Below are 15,922 nucleotides of genomic sequence, written 5' to 3' on the forward strand. Positions count from 1 at the left end.
GTTGGATTAATTTAAAAATTGGGTTAAAAACAGAGGAACTGCTTCACAGCGATCAAGAAGCAGAGGGAACGGTAGGTCGTTGTCACTGTCACTTTGTTCCACAACCATTAAAAAGATAATGGAACATTTATAGTTTGAGCAGATATGGCATCGGGCAAATCAGCCCACTGTAAAAGATTGGCTCGGATTTATCAATAATATTTATGAGTCGTAATGGGGCCCGTTTGAATGAATTCGACAACTCATGGGCAGGGAAACAAGAAGATTGACAACATTGAGAAACTCACACCCATGTGCAAGATTTTCATATCCACTCAGAATCGAGGCTAAAAATATCATTAGCTTATAATAATTCCAAAATATGCAAGAACCCGAAAATCCCAAATTAATCAACCATGAATACACAAAGGATTTACATCAGGGAAAAACTTCAGAAGCCTGGGATTTAATGTAATGTCTGACTTCTTTTTTCTTCTTTAAAATTGTAATCCGGTCTGGCGGGTGAGGGAGGCAGAGGAGATAAAAACATTCATTTCTAGCTGCAGCTGTGTTTGTGAAAGCACTAAGATAGGGGGAGAACCTCAGGTTTCAATCATGGGCTCAGGGCCAGATGGCTCGGGATGAGACCTGTTGGATTGGCGTACGGAATTGAAAAGGATGTCTTTGATAACCTGCGCAGACAATTTTATTTATTTATTTTTAAAAGAAGAAAAATATTTAGTGTACAACAAAACTAACTTGTGTTTGCAAAAGTGTTCACATTAAAGATAAGGATATCTTAAGATATAGGAGGAGAATGGTTAATTACCTGTGACATTAGACCATGGACTTGCTCCACAGTTATCTTGGCACTGTCACGGGTGATCTTAGCAAGTTGAGAATCTTCCTGCAAATGGTACCAATATTAAAGTGAATCACTTCATAATTGCAAATACTGTTCTGCATGCAATACTAGAGATTTTAAATTGCTGTGACTTTTGACTTACATGGAACACAAACTCAACTTCTACACTTACATCTATCAAGAGAAATGCCAGTTTGATAATAATATATATAATATTTTGACCTTTTATACCAGTAACTAGACAATCAAAGTTTTAAGTTTTTTAATCAAATTTTATAGCAATATTGCAACTAGTATGCGCCTCATTCACATCCCCAGTATATATTTCCAGTCTTGTGTCTTATTTATTATAATGGCTATAAGGTCTTAAAAGGGTCATGTGACATGTATGTGACTTCTATAGGTTTTGAATGGTTGGGCTTTAATAGCCAAGAGACTACTTTTACTAAAGACTATTACAATAGCCTTTTTAAATCATTGTCAACTAGTTTTTTCAATTAATTTATACCAAACTTTTGACGTAAAACTTTCTGTAAACTCTGAGCTAAGAAATCCATCTTTTTTTTCATTTCAAGAACAATCTTTTCTTTTATCTTTTTCTTTTTTTTTTTTTGTCTTCCACTTGGTTGCTGGAATTCTCATTAAGTCTCATTTTTGTCAATTAACTTGAAAGGAAGCAACTTTTTCCTAGGCTTGATCAGTTCCAAACTACACTTCAGTGTACGTTGCAAAGTAGAATTTATAATTATAGGAGAAAAAGCTAGCTAACAGACAGAAAGTAGTTGGTCAACAAATACACAGGAGAAAACATTACTGATAAGCATGTAACATATCTATATATAAACCATCTCAAAGCATTTCTTTACTTCAATTTCATTTTTTCCCTCTAAGATTGCGAGCATACAGGCAATGAAATGTTAAAGCCAATCAATCCAAAAAAATACTGTTGCAATCAGAAAATCAAGAAAGACAGCCAAAAAAAAAAAAAAAAATGAAGCAAATCACTTGGTGGAAATTCATATACTATATGGGGAAATGACAAACTATACTGAGAAGTTCAAAAAAATTAGTAAAATCAATGTTTCCTAAAGGGCAGCATCCAAATTGAACGGAAGCTTGCATCGCTTTCTACACATTGAATCATCAAAAGTCACTTTCAGTGTAGATAAAGCCATAGTCAAACATGTGCATCTATTTGATTACAAGTCTATGATGCATCTATCAGTCATCCATGAATGTGCCAGTACCAAAGCCGTCTTACTTAAATGTTTTACAGCTGTAGAGGTATACTTCAAAGATACTAAACACCATAAAGAAAGGGTAATTTACTCAAAAATTAATTAAACAAAATAATATGCTCCAAAATATCTTTTGAAATTGTGTATGATAACAATCCGAAACATTGCTCCGTGAGAGTAATATAAACAGACATTTGGCATATCCTCAACCAAAATTTTTGACAGATTATATCAATTAATCTTAATTGAACAGACATCAAAGACGTAGTGAGGCCAGAAGGGAATAATATCAATTATTTTTCTGAAAATTTGCTACCACAGCATAGTATCAACTAAGTCTTTTTAAAATTTCATACGGACTGTCTGAGAACAAATGAACCAGATCAAATCCATGGTACCCTATGACTAAGGCTAAAGCACCTCTACTTCTAAATCAAACAAGACAATTATGTAAATAGAAATATGACACTGACCTCCTTCCTTCTTTGAGGGGGTGCTATCAAGGGCCCGTAACGAGATTGAGACAATTGATTCTCAGCTTGCTCTAGCTTTTCAGCTGGAAGATGCAAAGGAAATTGGATCATCTCAACAAACAATGGGAGAAAAACCATTCAATTTATCTTACATGTAAGCAAGATCATATATACTGTAATTTACACTTATGCACTCATGCAACTTAATTTCCTCAGTGCAATAATTTCTAATAACAACAAGAGACTAAAATTATAAGAAAAAGAATTAAAGTTACTTATATCATAACAATGACCAAAAAGATTACCTAAATCAGAAATTTGTCCTGCAACATAGTCCCCATTACCAAGCAAAGGGGAAGAGGAAAGAGTATTCACCCAATACTTGTTCCACAGAAGATCCAAAAGGTGGCAATCAAGAGATGACTTGAAATAAGTAATATCCAATGCATAATACTGTCAAAACACAAGATAAATATACAAACAGTAAGCTAACAATGAAAAAAAAAATACCAAATCCCCAAAGCAAGAGATCATGAACAATATAATAACCTGTTTACAGTGCACACCAAAGTCTTCAATCTTATTGAGAGGAATGGTCTGATACTCAGAGACAGGATCATCTGGAGGTTTGTATCCTTCCGGGTATGTCCTGAATGCACCAATCTCAACTTTCCCGGCAGAAACAGTCCTTGTTGGATCAATCACAACAGCCAAGAATGGCTCCTGAAATTGCTGATTTAACATTTGGGTTGAAACATCAATACCAGAAAGCCAGCATCCATAGCCGGGATGAGAGTGGTACCACCCAACAACGTTCTCCAGCCGTCCTGCCTAAACATACAGCAGATCATTCTTTGTAAGAAAACTCTCCTATGTATAACATAAAAGAAAAAAACAAATTACAAATAATCACAACAGCTGATAACTTCCCCGTCATGGTTAAACAATCTGTCTATGTTTTACACATAAAACAGCTCAGTTGAACAGAAATAAACTACCAGTAACAACAAACACATAACTACAAGAGAACAAGACCAAATTTTTGTACAACTTGTCAGACAAAATTTAGATTAAATGTGTAATTATGGCACATTTAAAAATTTACACATCAACTATGCACACATAGCCAGTAGTAGCTTAGATTAGGGTTTAAAAAAAAGATTAAAAAAAATAAAAAAAAATCAAAAGACAAGTGACCAGTTTCAGAATAAAACAGCTCAATTAATCAGAAAAATAATGCAATATTTACAAACACATAATTACAATGGAACAGGATTGATTGCAACATAAAAATATTTTTTCTTTCACGCAAATTGTCAAACAAACTTGAAATTACACTGGCCATGTATAATTAAAGCACACTGAAAATTACACATGAAATATGCACACACAGTCAATGGTAGCGTAAATTAGGGTTTAAGAAATTAAAAGAATTCAAAAAAAAAAAAAAAAAAGAGAGACCTGTTTGTTAGTCTGGGAATAATCAACCATATACTCATAAGCATCGGCCTGGGCGTTAACCCTAGTTTCAGTGCCTTCAACGGGCAAAGCAAAAGCGTCCATAACAATGATGGCATCACCGTCGGTTTTGCCTTGCATAAGGCCCATGACTTCGATGGTGCCACCAGATCGCGCGTGGACAACCATCTTGAGGAGAGCGAGTGCGGAGATCTTGACGCGCTTGAAGTAGTGAGGGTCATTGGCCCAGGGCTTCTCTTGCTGGAACTTGGCTTGCGCCGCTTCGTCGTAGTAGAAAATTGCATCAGAAGATGATGAGGTGTCACCGGAACTTGTTGGTGGTGTCTCCATGGAAACTATGTTGTTCTCAAGTTCCCATGTCTTTTGCGCTATTTGCGCTGAGGAAGACAGAGAACGATTCCATTAATCAATCTACAAATTTCTACTCAACTTTCTATCAGAAACCAAGCAAAAGCATAATATAATATAACTGATGAATTCACACAACGCCTCTGTCTCCGTTATTTATACGTATGTTCAAGTTAAGAGAACGACGTGCGTAGGGGGAAACGGAACGGTTGATATCTTTTATATATACAGTATTTTTTTATTTTATTTTATTTACGGACCCCAAAATATGATCTTTGAGTTGCGAGATTCAACCAGTGAAAATAAGAGGTTTTGGTGGACAAAGGTATAAATATAAATGGCACTTTAGGCTTTCAAATATGTCGCCATAATATCAAAACACAAGAAACTAAACCACTTTCTAGCCTTGAACTTTAAGATCTATAAATTCCTGAGTCGACTAGTAAATACAATCAAAGGAAAAGAAAAAGAAGAAACCCTAACTCAGAATTAAACCCATAAAATTTCAAACTTCACTACAAACTTACAAATGCCTAATTGTGACAGTGATCTTTTTCTCTGCACATTTTACAATAAGTACAAAAACGCAATTCATCTTGTTTACGCCGACCCCGCCTTTCTATTGTATCTGGTTAGTTTCCTGGCCGGTTGCTTCTCCGTGGATCACTTGTCTTGCCTGCTGCATTGCGCTTTGAACTCCTAGTCACGTCCCGTGATAAACTCTTCACTCGGCATGCTAGAACTGTTTTCAGAGCCAGTGTTAGTGCTATTGATTTCACATGTAACTGGTACTTCAACCGAAGCTTCACTCAAAAATGCACAGGTCTCCCCCCTGGGAACACCAGGAGTAACTTTGTCATGGCCTGAACCAACTGGATTCTGTTTCGCATCAGATGGCTGGTCGTTTTGTTCTCTATCCTGTCCAGTGGACAAACTGAAGAAGAGGATAACAGTTTATTAAAATTTAATTTACACAATTTGACATTGAAAATGGGCAAGTAATGAGTATCAGCAACCATTTACCAAGATCCTGAAGGAGGGAAACCATTAGGAGTAAATGAGCCACCTTTTCCAGCAATCTCTTTTGATGCTGAACAGTTTTGGTCATGTAATCCTGCATCTGAAATTGCATTCAGGGGCAAAATGAGCTTTAAGCCCTCAACCGACAAACCAGAATAAGAACCACACCCCAACATTACCCCTTAACCCCACCCAAAAATTACAACGGGAAACTCTTAGTATGTAGTAAAATCAATAAATGGTCCATACAAATTAAAACAGGTGGGTTTTGAAATCTTACCTTGAGCATTTCCACTTATTTTAGAGTCACAAAGTTGTGTAGTCCCATTTGTATCCTTAATGCCATCAACATTGGCAGTACCAGCATCACTAAGACATATGCAGAGACATAAAATTACAGAAGAGAAATGACAATTAACCTTGCCAAACACTAGAGTATAGATATGCAGGATTAATTTCAAAACCACTAAAACTAACTTATGTACTTTGAAGCTACACCCTCAGGCCTTTTGGATCATCAATGGACACTAGAAGATTAAATTTCAAAGTGAAGAGTTCTAGTTCTATTACTTACTGTACTTGATTAGTATCTTTTATCTTTTTGGTCATTCAATCATATTCCATGAACAAATTTGTAATGAATTTCATCAGATATGTACAGAGAATTATTAAGAAGCATAGCATCTAACACAGATACTTGCAAAAGTATCCATGTTAGTATCACGCAATTTTGCAAGCTTCTCAAAATAATTGGTAAGTTGGATGCAAGATATAGCCTTTTTAGGAAGTGGGGACGGCTGAGGAGTCGGTTGTTCAGCAATATGAATTAAACCACAAACAGAATCCAAGTACTGGTCTTAAAGAGAATAAAAATGCATCAAGAAACTTACAAGCTCATGAAACACAAAACAGGAGAAAAGGAAAATTGAAACGACAGTTACGAAAATTTGCATGATGATACTGCTGACTGGGGGAAAATAAAAACCAACCTTTGTAATACAATGTTGAACTCTTCCGGTGGTTGAAGCCTCTGTTCAGAGCTTGGTCTCCCTTCTGTGCAACCAAATAAACAAAATTAGGCGAATTTCATTAGTGAGAAAAAATACTGGAGGAAAAAAATTTGCCAAAAAAAAAAAAAATATGTGCATGTAAATATATTCTAGGTTCTAATCATATAAAGAATATCTATTTCGATTGTTCCACACAAAACTCCTTTTCCCCACAAAATTGAGCCATCAGGTAACAGATGGTTATATCAACCATTTTACACAATCTTATCCTATAATAAAGCGGCTCATCCTTATGCCAGGAATAGAGCCCATATTTGATAAGGTTTACAAGATGCACCTCTAGTTGCCTCAATGGTTTGGACATCTTCCAAGTCCTTCGTGTGAAGCTGAAGACAAATGTTAAAGACATCAGATCACTGAAATTTTATTGTATGTAAACAAGTAAAGATAATGATAAGACAAAAGCATAAGACACAGCATCCTCCCCTGTTACCTTGTTTTGTTCAGAAAAAAAACTAGCTTGATTTGGTGGCAAAGGTTCACTTTGTAACAAGTCTTGAGTCACCTGTGAAACTGAAGGGGCAAAAATTGAGGTTTCATGTCTTAGATTATCTACATTATAATTTCTCTAGATTCTGAGAAATAAATTTAAAATCAGACAATTTACCCTCTGCTATTGTTGAAAAAAATTCTATAAATACCAAGTTTACACTAAAACCGGGAAAAATATCACACCTGGTAAGCCATATGAAGTAGTTACTCCTGTGACCAAGTTTAAAGATGCATCTACTGATTTTGTAGAATTGAGTACTTTGTCTATCGTGGTAGCTTCTACCTTGTCAGCCACTGTGGACTTAACGGCACTTCTATTCTCTGAAGTAAGTGCAGGGACAAATCAATTTGTGACGATGGTAGAGTCCTTAACATCTCTTCGTTGCTTTGGATCTCACTTTTCGTAACTCCTCTGTGATATCCCATGAACCAGAGGCAGGAGAATCCCATTTTACCTACATTTATTTTCAGAACATATAAAAATAAAATAGTCAGCAGTAGGAAGGAAAAACAACCTCAGATCTACATTTTTCATTAGTGTTCCCCAATCAGAGAAAAAAAAAAAAAAAAATTAAGATAATAAAGAATACCAGAAACTTGGCTAGTCAAAGGACTTCAATTATTCATTTATTTATCTGTTCTTTTGGGTAAAAATTTCAATTCTGAAATGGTATTAACAACAATTCATATTTCCACACATATGTAACTTCAAATACTACAGTACATTGTCGTACCCTAGCCCAACATCATTTCAACAAATTCAGGAAGTAGATAACAGGTTTAATCATATAACCAGCTTTCTCAAAAATTGCAATCACCCTACTATCAGTAAATAAATTAAACCTTTTAAGTTTATTCCAATGATTTAACTCTTCCTAGCATCCTGAAATTCACATAATGAATTCTGTAATTCAGATATATGTTCACCAATTAACATAATGCCAAAACTTTCTCCACAACTTATAAGCCAACTTCACTTAAGAGAACAGTTCTTAGCATCAAAGCTTAATTACTGTTCATCATTAAAAAAATAAAAGAATGAAATTACCAATGAATTTATGGAAAAAAAAAAAAAAAAAAGAAAGAAAGAAAAGAAAACCTGGATGACAAAGAAGAGAAACCGATGAATATGGTGTTTCGTCCTTAAAAGCTGTATCCTAGTTGGTGATGGTAATTGATATTCAGTACGGTTCCCAGTGGAGAAGTCCATGGTGGACGCGTTCGCATATATGATTGGCCACATCAACTGGAGACCGCTTCACCTCAGAGCCCTGCAACAGGAAAATCAATTTAGAGATGCAAATGGCATTACATTTACAACTTTAATTTTTAATCAACTGTTTTGAACTATGCCTTTTCTAGACAAGGTGAGGCAGTGAGGTTTCCACCAGGTCTCAAACAAATATACCATAACACAGAAGTGACACAAGGATTTCCTTGGCCAGTGAAAATACAATTCACTTACATTCCCAAAATTTAAAAAAAAAAAAAAAAAAAATACTAAACACATATTAATGAAAAAGAAGAAAAAGAACATATATTTTTATGTTCCTTTTTTGTGTGGACCAGAAAATAAAAAAATTTGGACAATTTCACTGCAGGGGAAGTCAACCACATTTCAAATGTCAATTTCAAAATCCATTGGAAAAGCCCTAACAGGAGAAAATGAATTACTAATAAAGCTAAGTATTACCCTCATGTCATTAAAATGAAATATTTCCAATACACACACACACACACACACACACACATGTATAGTCATTCTCCTGTGAACTTTCACTTAATTTAAAATCCACTCAACTTAGGCTTGTGAGCTGATAGGAGTTTGTAAAACTTTGTCTTTCAGTAAACTTGCATATAAGAAAAAGTCAAAAGTTTCACACACTCCTATTAATACTTCCATATGAGAGTTAACTTATGCATGAATGAGTTTACACCCGAATTTTAAGTTCATGCTCCAGAATTCTCATATATATGTGATTATAAAAGTAGTAAGCTAATATAAAACAAAAATTTATTAATTTAGAGCCTGAATAGAAGTGATTGAAAGCAACCATAAGGTCTACCACAGAGATATTATAGAAATCAGTTACGAACATGAGGCAACATAGCAGAGTTCAAAGTGCAGGTTCCAAGTTCCAAATCAGACTTTGAATTTGAACCCAATTTCTTCTCCTCTAACCACTTTTTTGCCTCTGAAACAGCTGCATTGCAGAGATCTGGCATGTCGACATCTGCAATATAATTACAGCAGCAATAAATTTCCATATTTGACAGCTCAATTTTTAATATTTTCTTGTGTTTGTAAGAAAGCAATACCATTGACAGCTGTTCTATTGGACAGATCACTTAATCTTCTATCCTCTGCATCTCCAAAGATGGGGCTATCTACAACTCTTGACTTAATAATACTTTTCAGTCTATTGAACTCTTCCCTGGTTAAACATTAGCACCATACATAACTTGGAGTCAAACCATTTTAAAGAGAAATAAGTATAAATAGTACATAGAAACTTTCAAAGAGCAGTGAACTCAAATATGTTAAAAAACAATAATAGTAATATCATTTCAAACCAAAAACATAAAAAACAATAAGTTCTGAACTTGTACTTAGAAAGAGTTCTTATTCTAGTACAGAAATTGATCACAATCTAGTTGCACTAAACCAGAAAAAGTGTACACATAAGTAAATAATATATTTACAAAAGGTGACCAACAATAATAAATGAAAATACCAAGCAAACATAAGGATTAAGGGTAGGATTAAAGGAAGAAACAATCATGAAAAAAAAAATGATACAAGGAAGCTACAAATTGGCAATTACCTGGAAAATGTCACCTGCATGATAAGCCGCTCTATTAGATACTTTGTTTCACTCTTCTCCACTAGATATTGGGGTTCACTCGGGTGCTGAATAACTTCTAGAGCTCGTTTCTAACATAACCACATACATCAAAATCACATTCTAAAGAAAAGCTGAAAACTATAGTAATTATTACAAAACCTCACTTACCTTTTTGATTGAGTCAGTTGTCTGAGAAGATATTTCATTATCACTATCATCACTGTCATCCTCTGAAAACATAAACAATCTCGAAATTAGATAGACAACGTTTAATTCAACGTTCCATTCTACTTCACTGAAGCAGAAAATCCACTAATTCTCCATTTAAACCTTACTTATAAAAAAAAAGGAGATTTGCAGTAAAGTTTAATTTCTCATTTCTACTTTAAAAAGCACGAGGTCTCTCCCCTCCTTAAAAAAATCTTGTACACAAGTAAAAATGAAGCTAATTAGAACCTGAAGAAGAGGAAGATGAAGCGGAGGATTCGCCGGTGAAGACGGAGGAAAGGAGTTTTCCGGCGCCGGTGGCAATTAAGCGAGTAGGGGAGTAAATAAATTTGGAGAGCCAATTAGGGTTTTGAGGTGTCGGATTTGGGGATAAGGCTGGGCGGTCGTAAGGAGTCCTGTTAGCAGCACTTCGCCTGAGGCGGACCATTTTGCCTCCGGATCGGGGCTCCGCGAGTCGCCTGGGTCTGGAAGTGCTGGCCATCGTGCTCGTGTCGTGCGTGGTGGTCCGGAAGAGAGTGAGTTAGTGAAAACCAAGTTAAAAGACTCAAAACTATTTGATCCGTTAGGGGTTAGTAGCGGTGGTTAAAGGTGGTTAAGAAGGAATTTGACGTGGCACTACTTTATTGGTTGAAAACTGTAAAAATTATTGCAAACTGAATTTTGTCTTTATTGTTAAATTATTAATTTGCATTATTACAAATTAATGTTGCTTTATTTATATATTGATTTATGATCTAAAATTGTTTCCTTATTTATTTATTTTATTTTTAGCAATCTCTTGCTATAAATATGAATTTGTTACCAAATTTAAGGTTATACTTTAATAATTAATCTTGTAAAATTATAATAAGAAATATGTTATGCTGCCCAACATTAACATACACTTATTCTGTAACTGGTTATTTACAAATATATAACGGTTTTACTAAAAAGTTTCTCCTGAAAATTGACTTCTTGAGTTATATACTCCATTATTTTCTAATTATGTATTTATGTTAGACTTACAATATAGAGTTACATCTGGATAAATTAATATTTAATAAATTAATAATATCGATTAAATAATATTTTTAGTCGGTCTCTACTTGGGACCGATTGTAGTAAATTAATTTCACTAAATTTATAAGATAATACATTAAAAAAAAAAAAAAAAACACACACATGTATCACTTGATATATATAAATTAATAATCTCTTATAAATCAAAGTCAAACTTATATATATACATGACTTCAATGTTATTTAAGGGTTGTTTGTCTAAGCTTATAAGCTAGTTAAACTAGTTTATAAGCTTTAAAATTAAGCTGATTTGTTTGTTTATAACCTTTTTGAGTTTATAAGGAAAAAAAAAAAAATACTCTTGTTTAATGTAGTACTATTTCTAGTAATTTTATAATAAAATGTACTTATAAGCCACATTTTACGAAACACGTCAACTACTTATCAGTCACTTATAAGTATTTTAACCAAATACGTAATTGTTTAAAATTTCAAATACTTATAAGCTAATTTTCATAAGCTCAGACAAACACCCCTTTATTTTCTCTCCAAATTGATGTTTTCTTGGACCTCATCTTTAATTTTTCTTAGTACTTTAAGAAGCTTTGTTGTAATGTTCTTGTATTGCAAGAGAAAATTATGCAATATGATTACTGCTTTGAGTACATCTTTGTGCGAGACAAATTTTATCATCTTTGTCATTTCCTATGATATTTTCAATAATTTGCTCCTCATTGAATAACTCAATTATCTCGTTTTCTTCTAGGTAAATTATTAATTTATACAGTTAAATAATGTATCGATTAATTAATAAATTTTCATAATCTTGAGGATATTAACTTATCGAGATTTATCTATAGTATCAATTTATTTATATTTTAAAAATCACATATCATACTGATTTTAAAGATAGATGAACATGACATAAATTCAAATATAAATTATACAGATGAATCTGATTATTCGAAGTAGTTGAGCTATTTTGGACTGGGTGACATAGCCAAACGAATTCCACCCTTGGTCATAATGGGACTATGGGAGTACTGGAACCTTTGTACCAAGAAGAATCAACTCCTCTAGCGGATCCTTTGCTTATATCAAAAAGGGAACATGAAATATTGCTCACAAATTTATAATTGCATGGCGATTTCAGTGCCTCCATCCGAATAGAATCCAGATACAGAAATGGTTTTGGGGGTGAAGCAATCGCCACTCCTCCTTCCAGCATTTTAACCACAGCACTCATCGGAGGTCTATCCTCTGGAGAGTCTTGTGCACACCACAAAGCAACCATGCACATTCTTTCTGCTTTCTCTCTCTGTTTTTCTTCTATTCCACAGCTCTCTATCATTGCTGCTAGTTCACCTCTCGCATACTCTTCCCAAACTTGTTTTGGAAACCAATTCAGGTTATCAGAGGAAGAATCCTGAACATTGTTTCTTCTTCCAACTATCTCAAATAGTAGCATTCCAAAGCTGTATACATCACATTTATGTGTAATGGGGTATTCCCTCAAGTAAAATTCTGGAGCTGAATAACCAGGGGTTCCTCTATACTCTGAGGTGGAATCATTGGTGTTGTCAGGATTACAAAGCCTTGCAAGTCCAAAATCAGCTACCTTAGCTGAGAGTTTGGCGTCGAGAAGAATGTTACCAGGTTTTATGTCGTAGTGGATGATTCGTTGCCCGCATTCTTCATGCAAGTATGCGATTCCTTTAGCTGTACCAATGGCAATGTCGTGTAGCTTCTCCCATTTAATCTTTTCTTTTTCTGTGAACAAGTACTTATCAAGGGATCCCTTTTCCATGTACTCGTATACAAGCGCTGCCATCGTGTGATCATAGCAGAAACCGTATAATTTGACTAGATTTATATGGTCTGTTCTGCTAAAGGTGCCCACCTCAGTCATAAACTGAGCTTTCATTTTCTTGTTTAAACATGAACTACTATTCAGGATCTTCACAGCGATCTTCACCCCATTTGGAAACTGTCCTTTGTAGACTACCCCAAAACCTCCACAACCCAACTTTGTTGAGTAATTACTTGTGAAACTAGTTAGCTGCTCAGCTGTGAAGCTAATTGGCTTCTCCGTGGCTAAATCTTGGAGGAATTTCTCCAGTATAATTGGGACATCAATCTTATAATCTTGGACAATTTTCAGTCCCGCATCAGGTAATGGAACTGTTACTCCCAATCCTCTAAACCTTATTAGTTTTGCGAAACAGCAAGCAATAGCTGCAACTATTATTAGTCCTCCCACTATGATCATCAATATAGCTGCAACGTTATGAGAATTTGAATCAGTATCAGATATTAGTTAACCTCCCTTTATGTCAATTAAAATTGGACTATGAATCTTCTTCTACAAGTGTCAGAGCTTACCAATCAGGTTCCAGGAGTCATGACGTTGGAGATGTACAGTTTTGAACATTCTGAGAACAAGACTGGAAAGATCAAGAAATATTTGAATCAAAATAAAACAAAACTGCCACAGTTTTATATACAAAGGCTTTCAAAATTTCTGATTAATCAAGAAGACAAAAACCCCATCAGGTATATATATGTTTGAAACATCTGTTCTGTAAAGAATTGCCATTAAATTATTTGGAAATCAATTTAACATAAAATTTTCTGGTGCCTACTGTTATTGATCATGAGAGGGCATGAACTCACTTTCTTTATCTGATGGATGGTATTGCCCCTGGATTTTGAGCACCAAATACTGCAAGGAAGCAGAGATTGCCTTGTGTTGTGCTAAATAAAAGCTCTCAGAAGCTAAAATGGGTGGATCACTAGATAAAACTAAATGACAATCTAATTACGAAGCAAACCATATATCAAATAACAATGTGTTTATGGGGAGGAAGGGGATTTTTCAAAGACATTGCTGCCATATTGAATCGTGTTTGGTGCTTAGTTAGGCATTTAGGAAAGTCGAAGACGAGAAGGATATTAGCACACACAGCTGAAAGAGCAAGCTATTTACCACCCACGTTCCTCTTATAGATAGTAAATAAAACAGTTGAACAAAACTAGGACAAATAAAACAAAATATCAGCTTTTTCGATAATCCTATAAACAATGATGAAGTAGTAACTACAAGAAATACAAAATATAAGCTTTGCTATAACCGGAACCCTGCCCTTGTAGTGGCGCTACTGTCTTAGTTATTATCAGGAACTAGGCCTTTGCATTTCATAATTAGCCATGGTTGGGGTGGTGTCTGCGTACCAGCGAGACTGAGTTTGTCCACTTGTGCTATAACTTGAACCATCAGTAGTAGTTTCTAGTGGATTAAGGGCTGCCATCCCTACTGAAATGGTTTTGGAAGTGGCACAATTTCCACTCCTCCCTCCAACATCTTCACGACAGCACTCATTGGTGACCTCGCCTCTGGTGAGTCTTGTACACACCACGATGCCACCTTACACATTCCCTCTGCTTTCTCTTCAATCCCACAAGCTAACGTCACTGCACCCACTTCGCCTTTCTCATATACTTCCCAAACATGTTTAGGAAACAACATCGAGGCCGTCAGTAGAACCAACACTCGTATTTCTTCTCCTACCAATTATCTCAAACAGTACCATCCCAAAGCTATATACATCACGTTTATGTGTTATTGGGTGATTCTTTAACAAGAATTCTGATGCTGAATAGCCAGGAGTGCCCCTATATCCTGTGAGTGTAACATATGTGCTGTCTTCATAACAAAGCTTTGCAAGTCCGAAATTATATATGTGTGGATATTGGTTTAATGAGGGAGACATCTTGATAGAAGGTGTATTGCAATTGAATTCTGCAATTAGAAACCGGTCCTTTCTCTATTCTATATAAATCATAGATTACAGTTTTCTATTCCATCAAGAACCGTTGTCTTCATTGAAGGAACTAAGGGAGGGGAACATCGTTTCAAGTGCAAATCAAGATAAGTTCAAGAATATTCACTGATCAAGGTATGCATTAATTGTCCTATTACATTATTATTGTGAAAATCATTAAGTTCAAGTTCCTGGGATTTATGTTTATCCACAATCAGGGTATAGAATGAATTGATTTATTGATGTGAATGCAAGAGTATGCAATTGATTGATATGTATATATAATTTACTGTTTATATATTGCATAATTAAAGTTACAATATCAAATTAGGGTTCTTATCAAATTTAGGGTTTCTTCAATAATGATTTGATTCTATGCAATTCAGATGTGCTTTATGGTTCAATTAAGTTTACATCTAGCTGAGCAAGTACTTGTCAAGCAAACCATTTTCCATGTACTCATAGACAAGCGCCCTCATGAACTGGTCGTGGCAAAAACCATAAAGTCTGACCAGATTTAAATGGTAAGTTCTTCCAATTGCACCCACTTCTGCCATGAATTGCGCTTCAGTTCTTCTGTCCACACTCCATTTAAGAACCTTCACCGCAATCCTCTCTCCATTTGGAAATTGACCCTTGTAGACTGATCCAAAACCTCCAGATCCGAACCTAGTTGAGTAATTGCTTGTAAATGAATCTAGCTGTTGTGCTGTGAATCTAACAGGCTTCTCCCTTTCCATTTCTAGGAGGAAATTCTCCATCGTTTGAGCAGTAACATCCAAAACTTGAATCACGTTGGAGGGAGTGTGTGTGTTGGTTGATGCAGCGACAATGACTGTTCCCAAATCTTTTACAATTGCCCTTCTAACTCTGGTTGCACAACAGCAAGAGATAATATTATTAGTAATCCATACTCTATTTGGCTGTTTACTACTCAGCAGCAAAAGCCTCTGCAGCTTGCTGAACAAATTTCTTCACCTTTTTTAATTGCATATACATTTCCGACCAAGGGGCTAAATATCTTTAAGGATAAAAGAGGAAGATTCAACAAAGATTAAAACATA

The 15,922-nt window shown here is 35.1% G+C and overlaps 3 protein-coding genes and 1 pseudogene across 3 annotated transcripts; all 4 read right to left on the minus strand.

Annotated features, from left to right (window-relative positions):
* Window positions 1–309: 309 nt before the first annotated feature.
* Window positions 310–4,453, minus strand: LOC116134977 (COP9 signalosome complex subunit 5a-like). Its single transcript, XM_031420660.1, has 6 exons — window positions 4,017–4,453; window positions 3,105–3,386; window positions 2,861–3,008; window positions 2,556–2,638; window positions 809–886; window positions 310–671 (listed from the first exon to the last, which is right to left on the minus strand). Exons 1-6 carry the CDS (start codon window positions 4,362–4,364, stop codon window positions 582–584), a joined length of 1,029 nt encoding a protein of 342 aa, XP_031276520.1. The 5' UTR covers window positions 4,365–4,453; the 3' UTR covers window positions 310–581.
* A 319-nt stretch (window positions 4,454–4,772) lies between these two features.
* On the minus strand, window positions 4,773–10,567 carry LOC116134929 (protein KAKU4). The gene is made up of 14 exons (XM_031420610.1): window positions 10,267–10,567; window positions 9,979–10,040; window positions 9,790–9,899; window positions 9,284–9,399; window positions 9,062–9,198; window positions 8,227–8,235; window positions 7,363–7,419; window positions 7,148–7,307; window positions 6,906–6,985; window positions 6,750–6,798; window positions 6,392–6,455; window positions 5,683–5,894; window positions 5,406–5,502; window positions 4,773–5,316 (listed from the first exon to the last, which is right to left on the minus strand). Exons 1-14 carry the CDS (start codon window positions 10,517–10,519, stop codon window positions 5,082–5,084), a joined length of 1,641 nt encoding a protein of 546 aa, XP_031276470.1. The 5' UTR covers window positions 10,520–10,567; the 3' UTR covers window positions 4,773–5,081.
* Window positions 10,568–12,058: 1,491 nt separating this feature from the next.
* On the minus strand, window positions 12,059–14,345 carry LOC116134930 (rust resistance kinase Lr10-like). Its single transcript, XM_031420611.1, has 3 exons — window positions 14,269–14,345; window positions 13,420–13,481; window positions 12,059–13,314 (listed from the first exon to the last, which is right to left on the minus strand). The coding sequence occupies exons 1-3, from the start codon at window positions 14,343–14,345 to the stop codon at window positions 12,059–12,061; spliced, it is 1,395 nt and encodes a 464-aa protein (XP_031276471.1).
* Window positions 14,346–14,347: 2 nt separating this feature from the next.
* On the minus strand, window positions 14,348–15,619 carry LOC116134931 (annotated as a pseudogene).
* Window positions 15,620–15,922: the final 303 nt, after the last annotated feature.

Source organism: Pistacia vera, unplaced genomic scaffold (assembly GCF_008641045.1).
Source record: "Pistacia vera cultivar Batoury unplaced genomic scaffold, PisVer_v2 Contig292, whole genome shotgun sequence".
NCBI classification, from domain to species: Eukaryota; Viridiplantae; Streptophyta; class Magnoliopsida; order Sapindales; family Anacardiaceae; genus Pistacia; species Pistacia vera.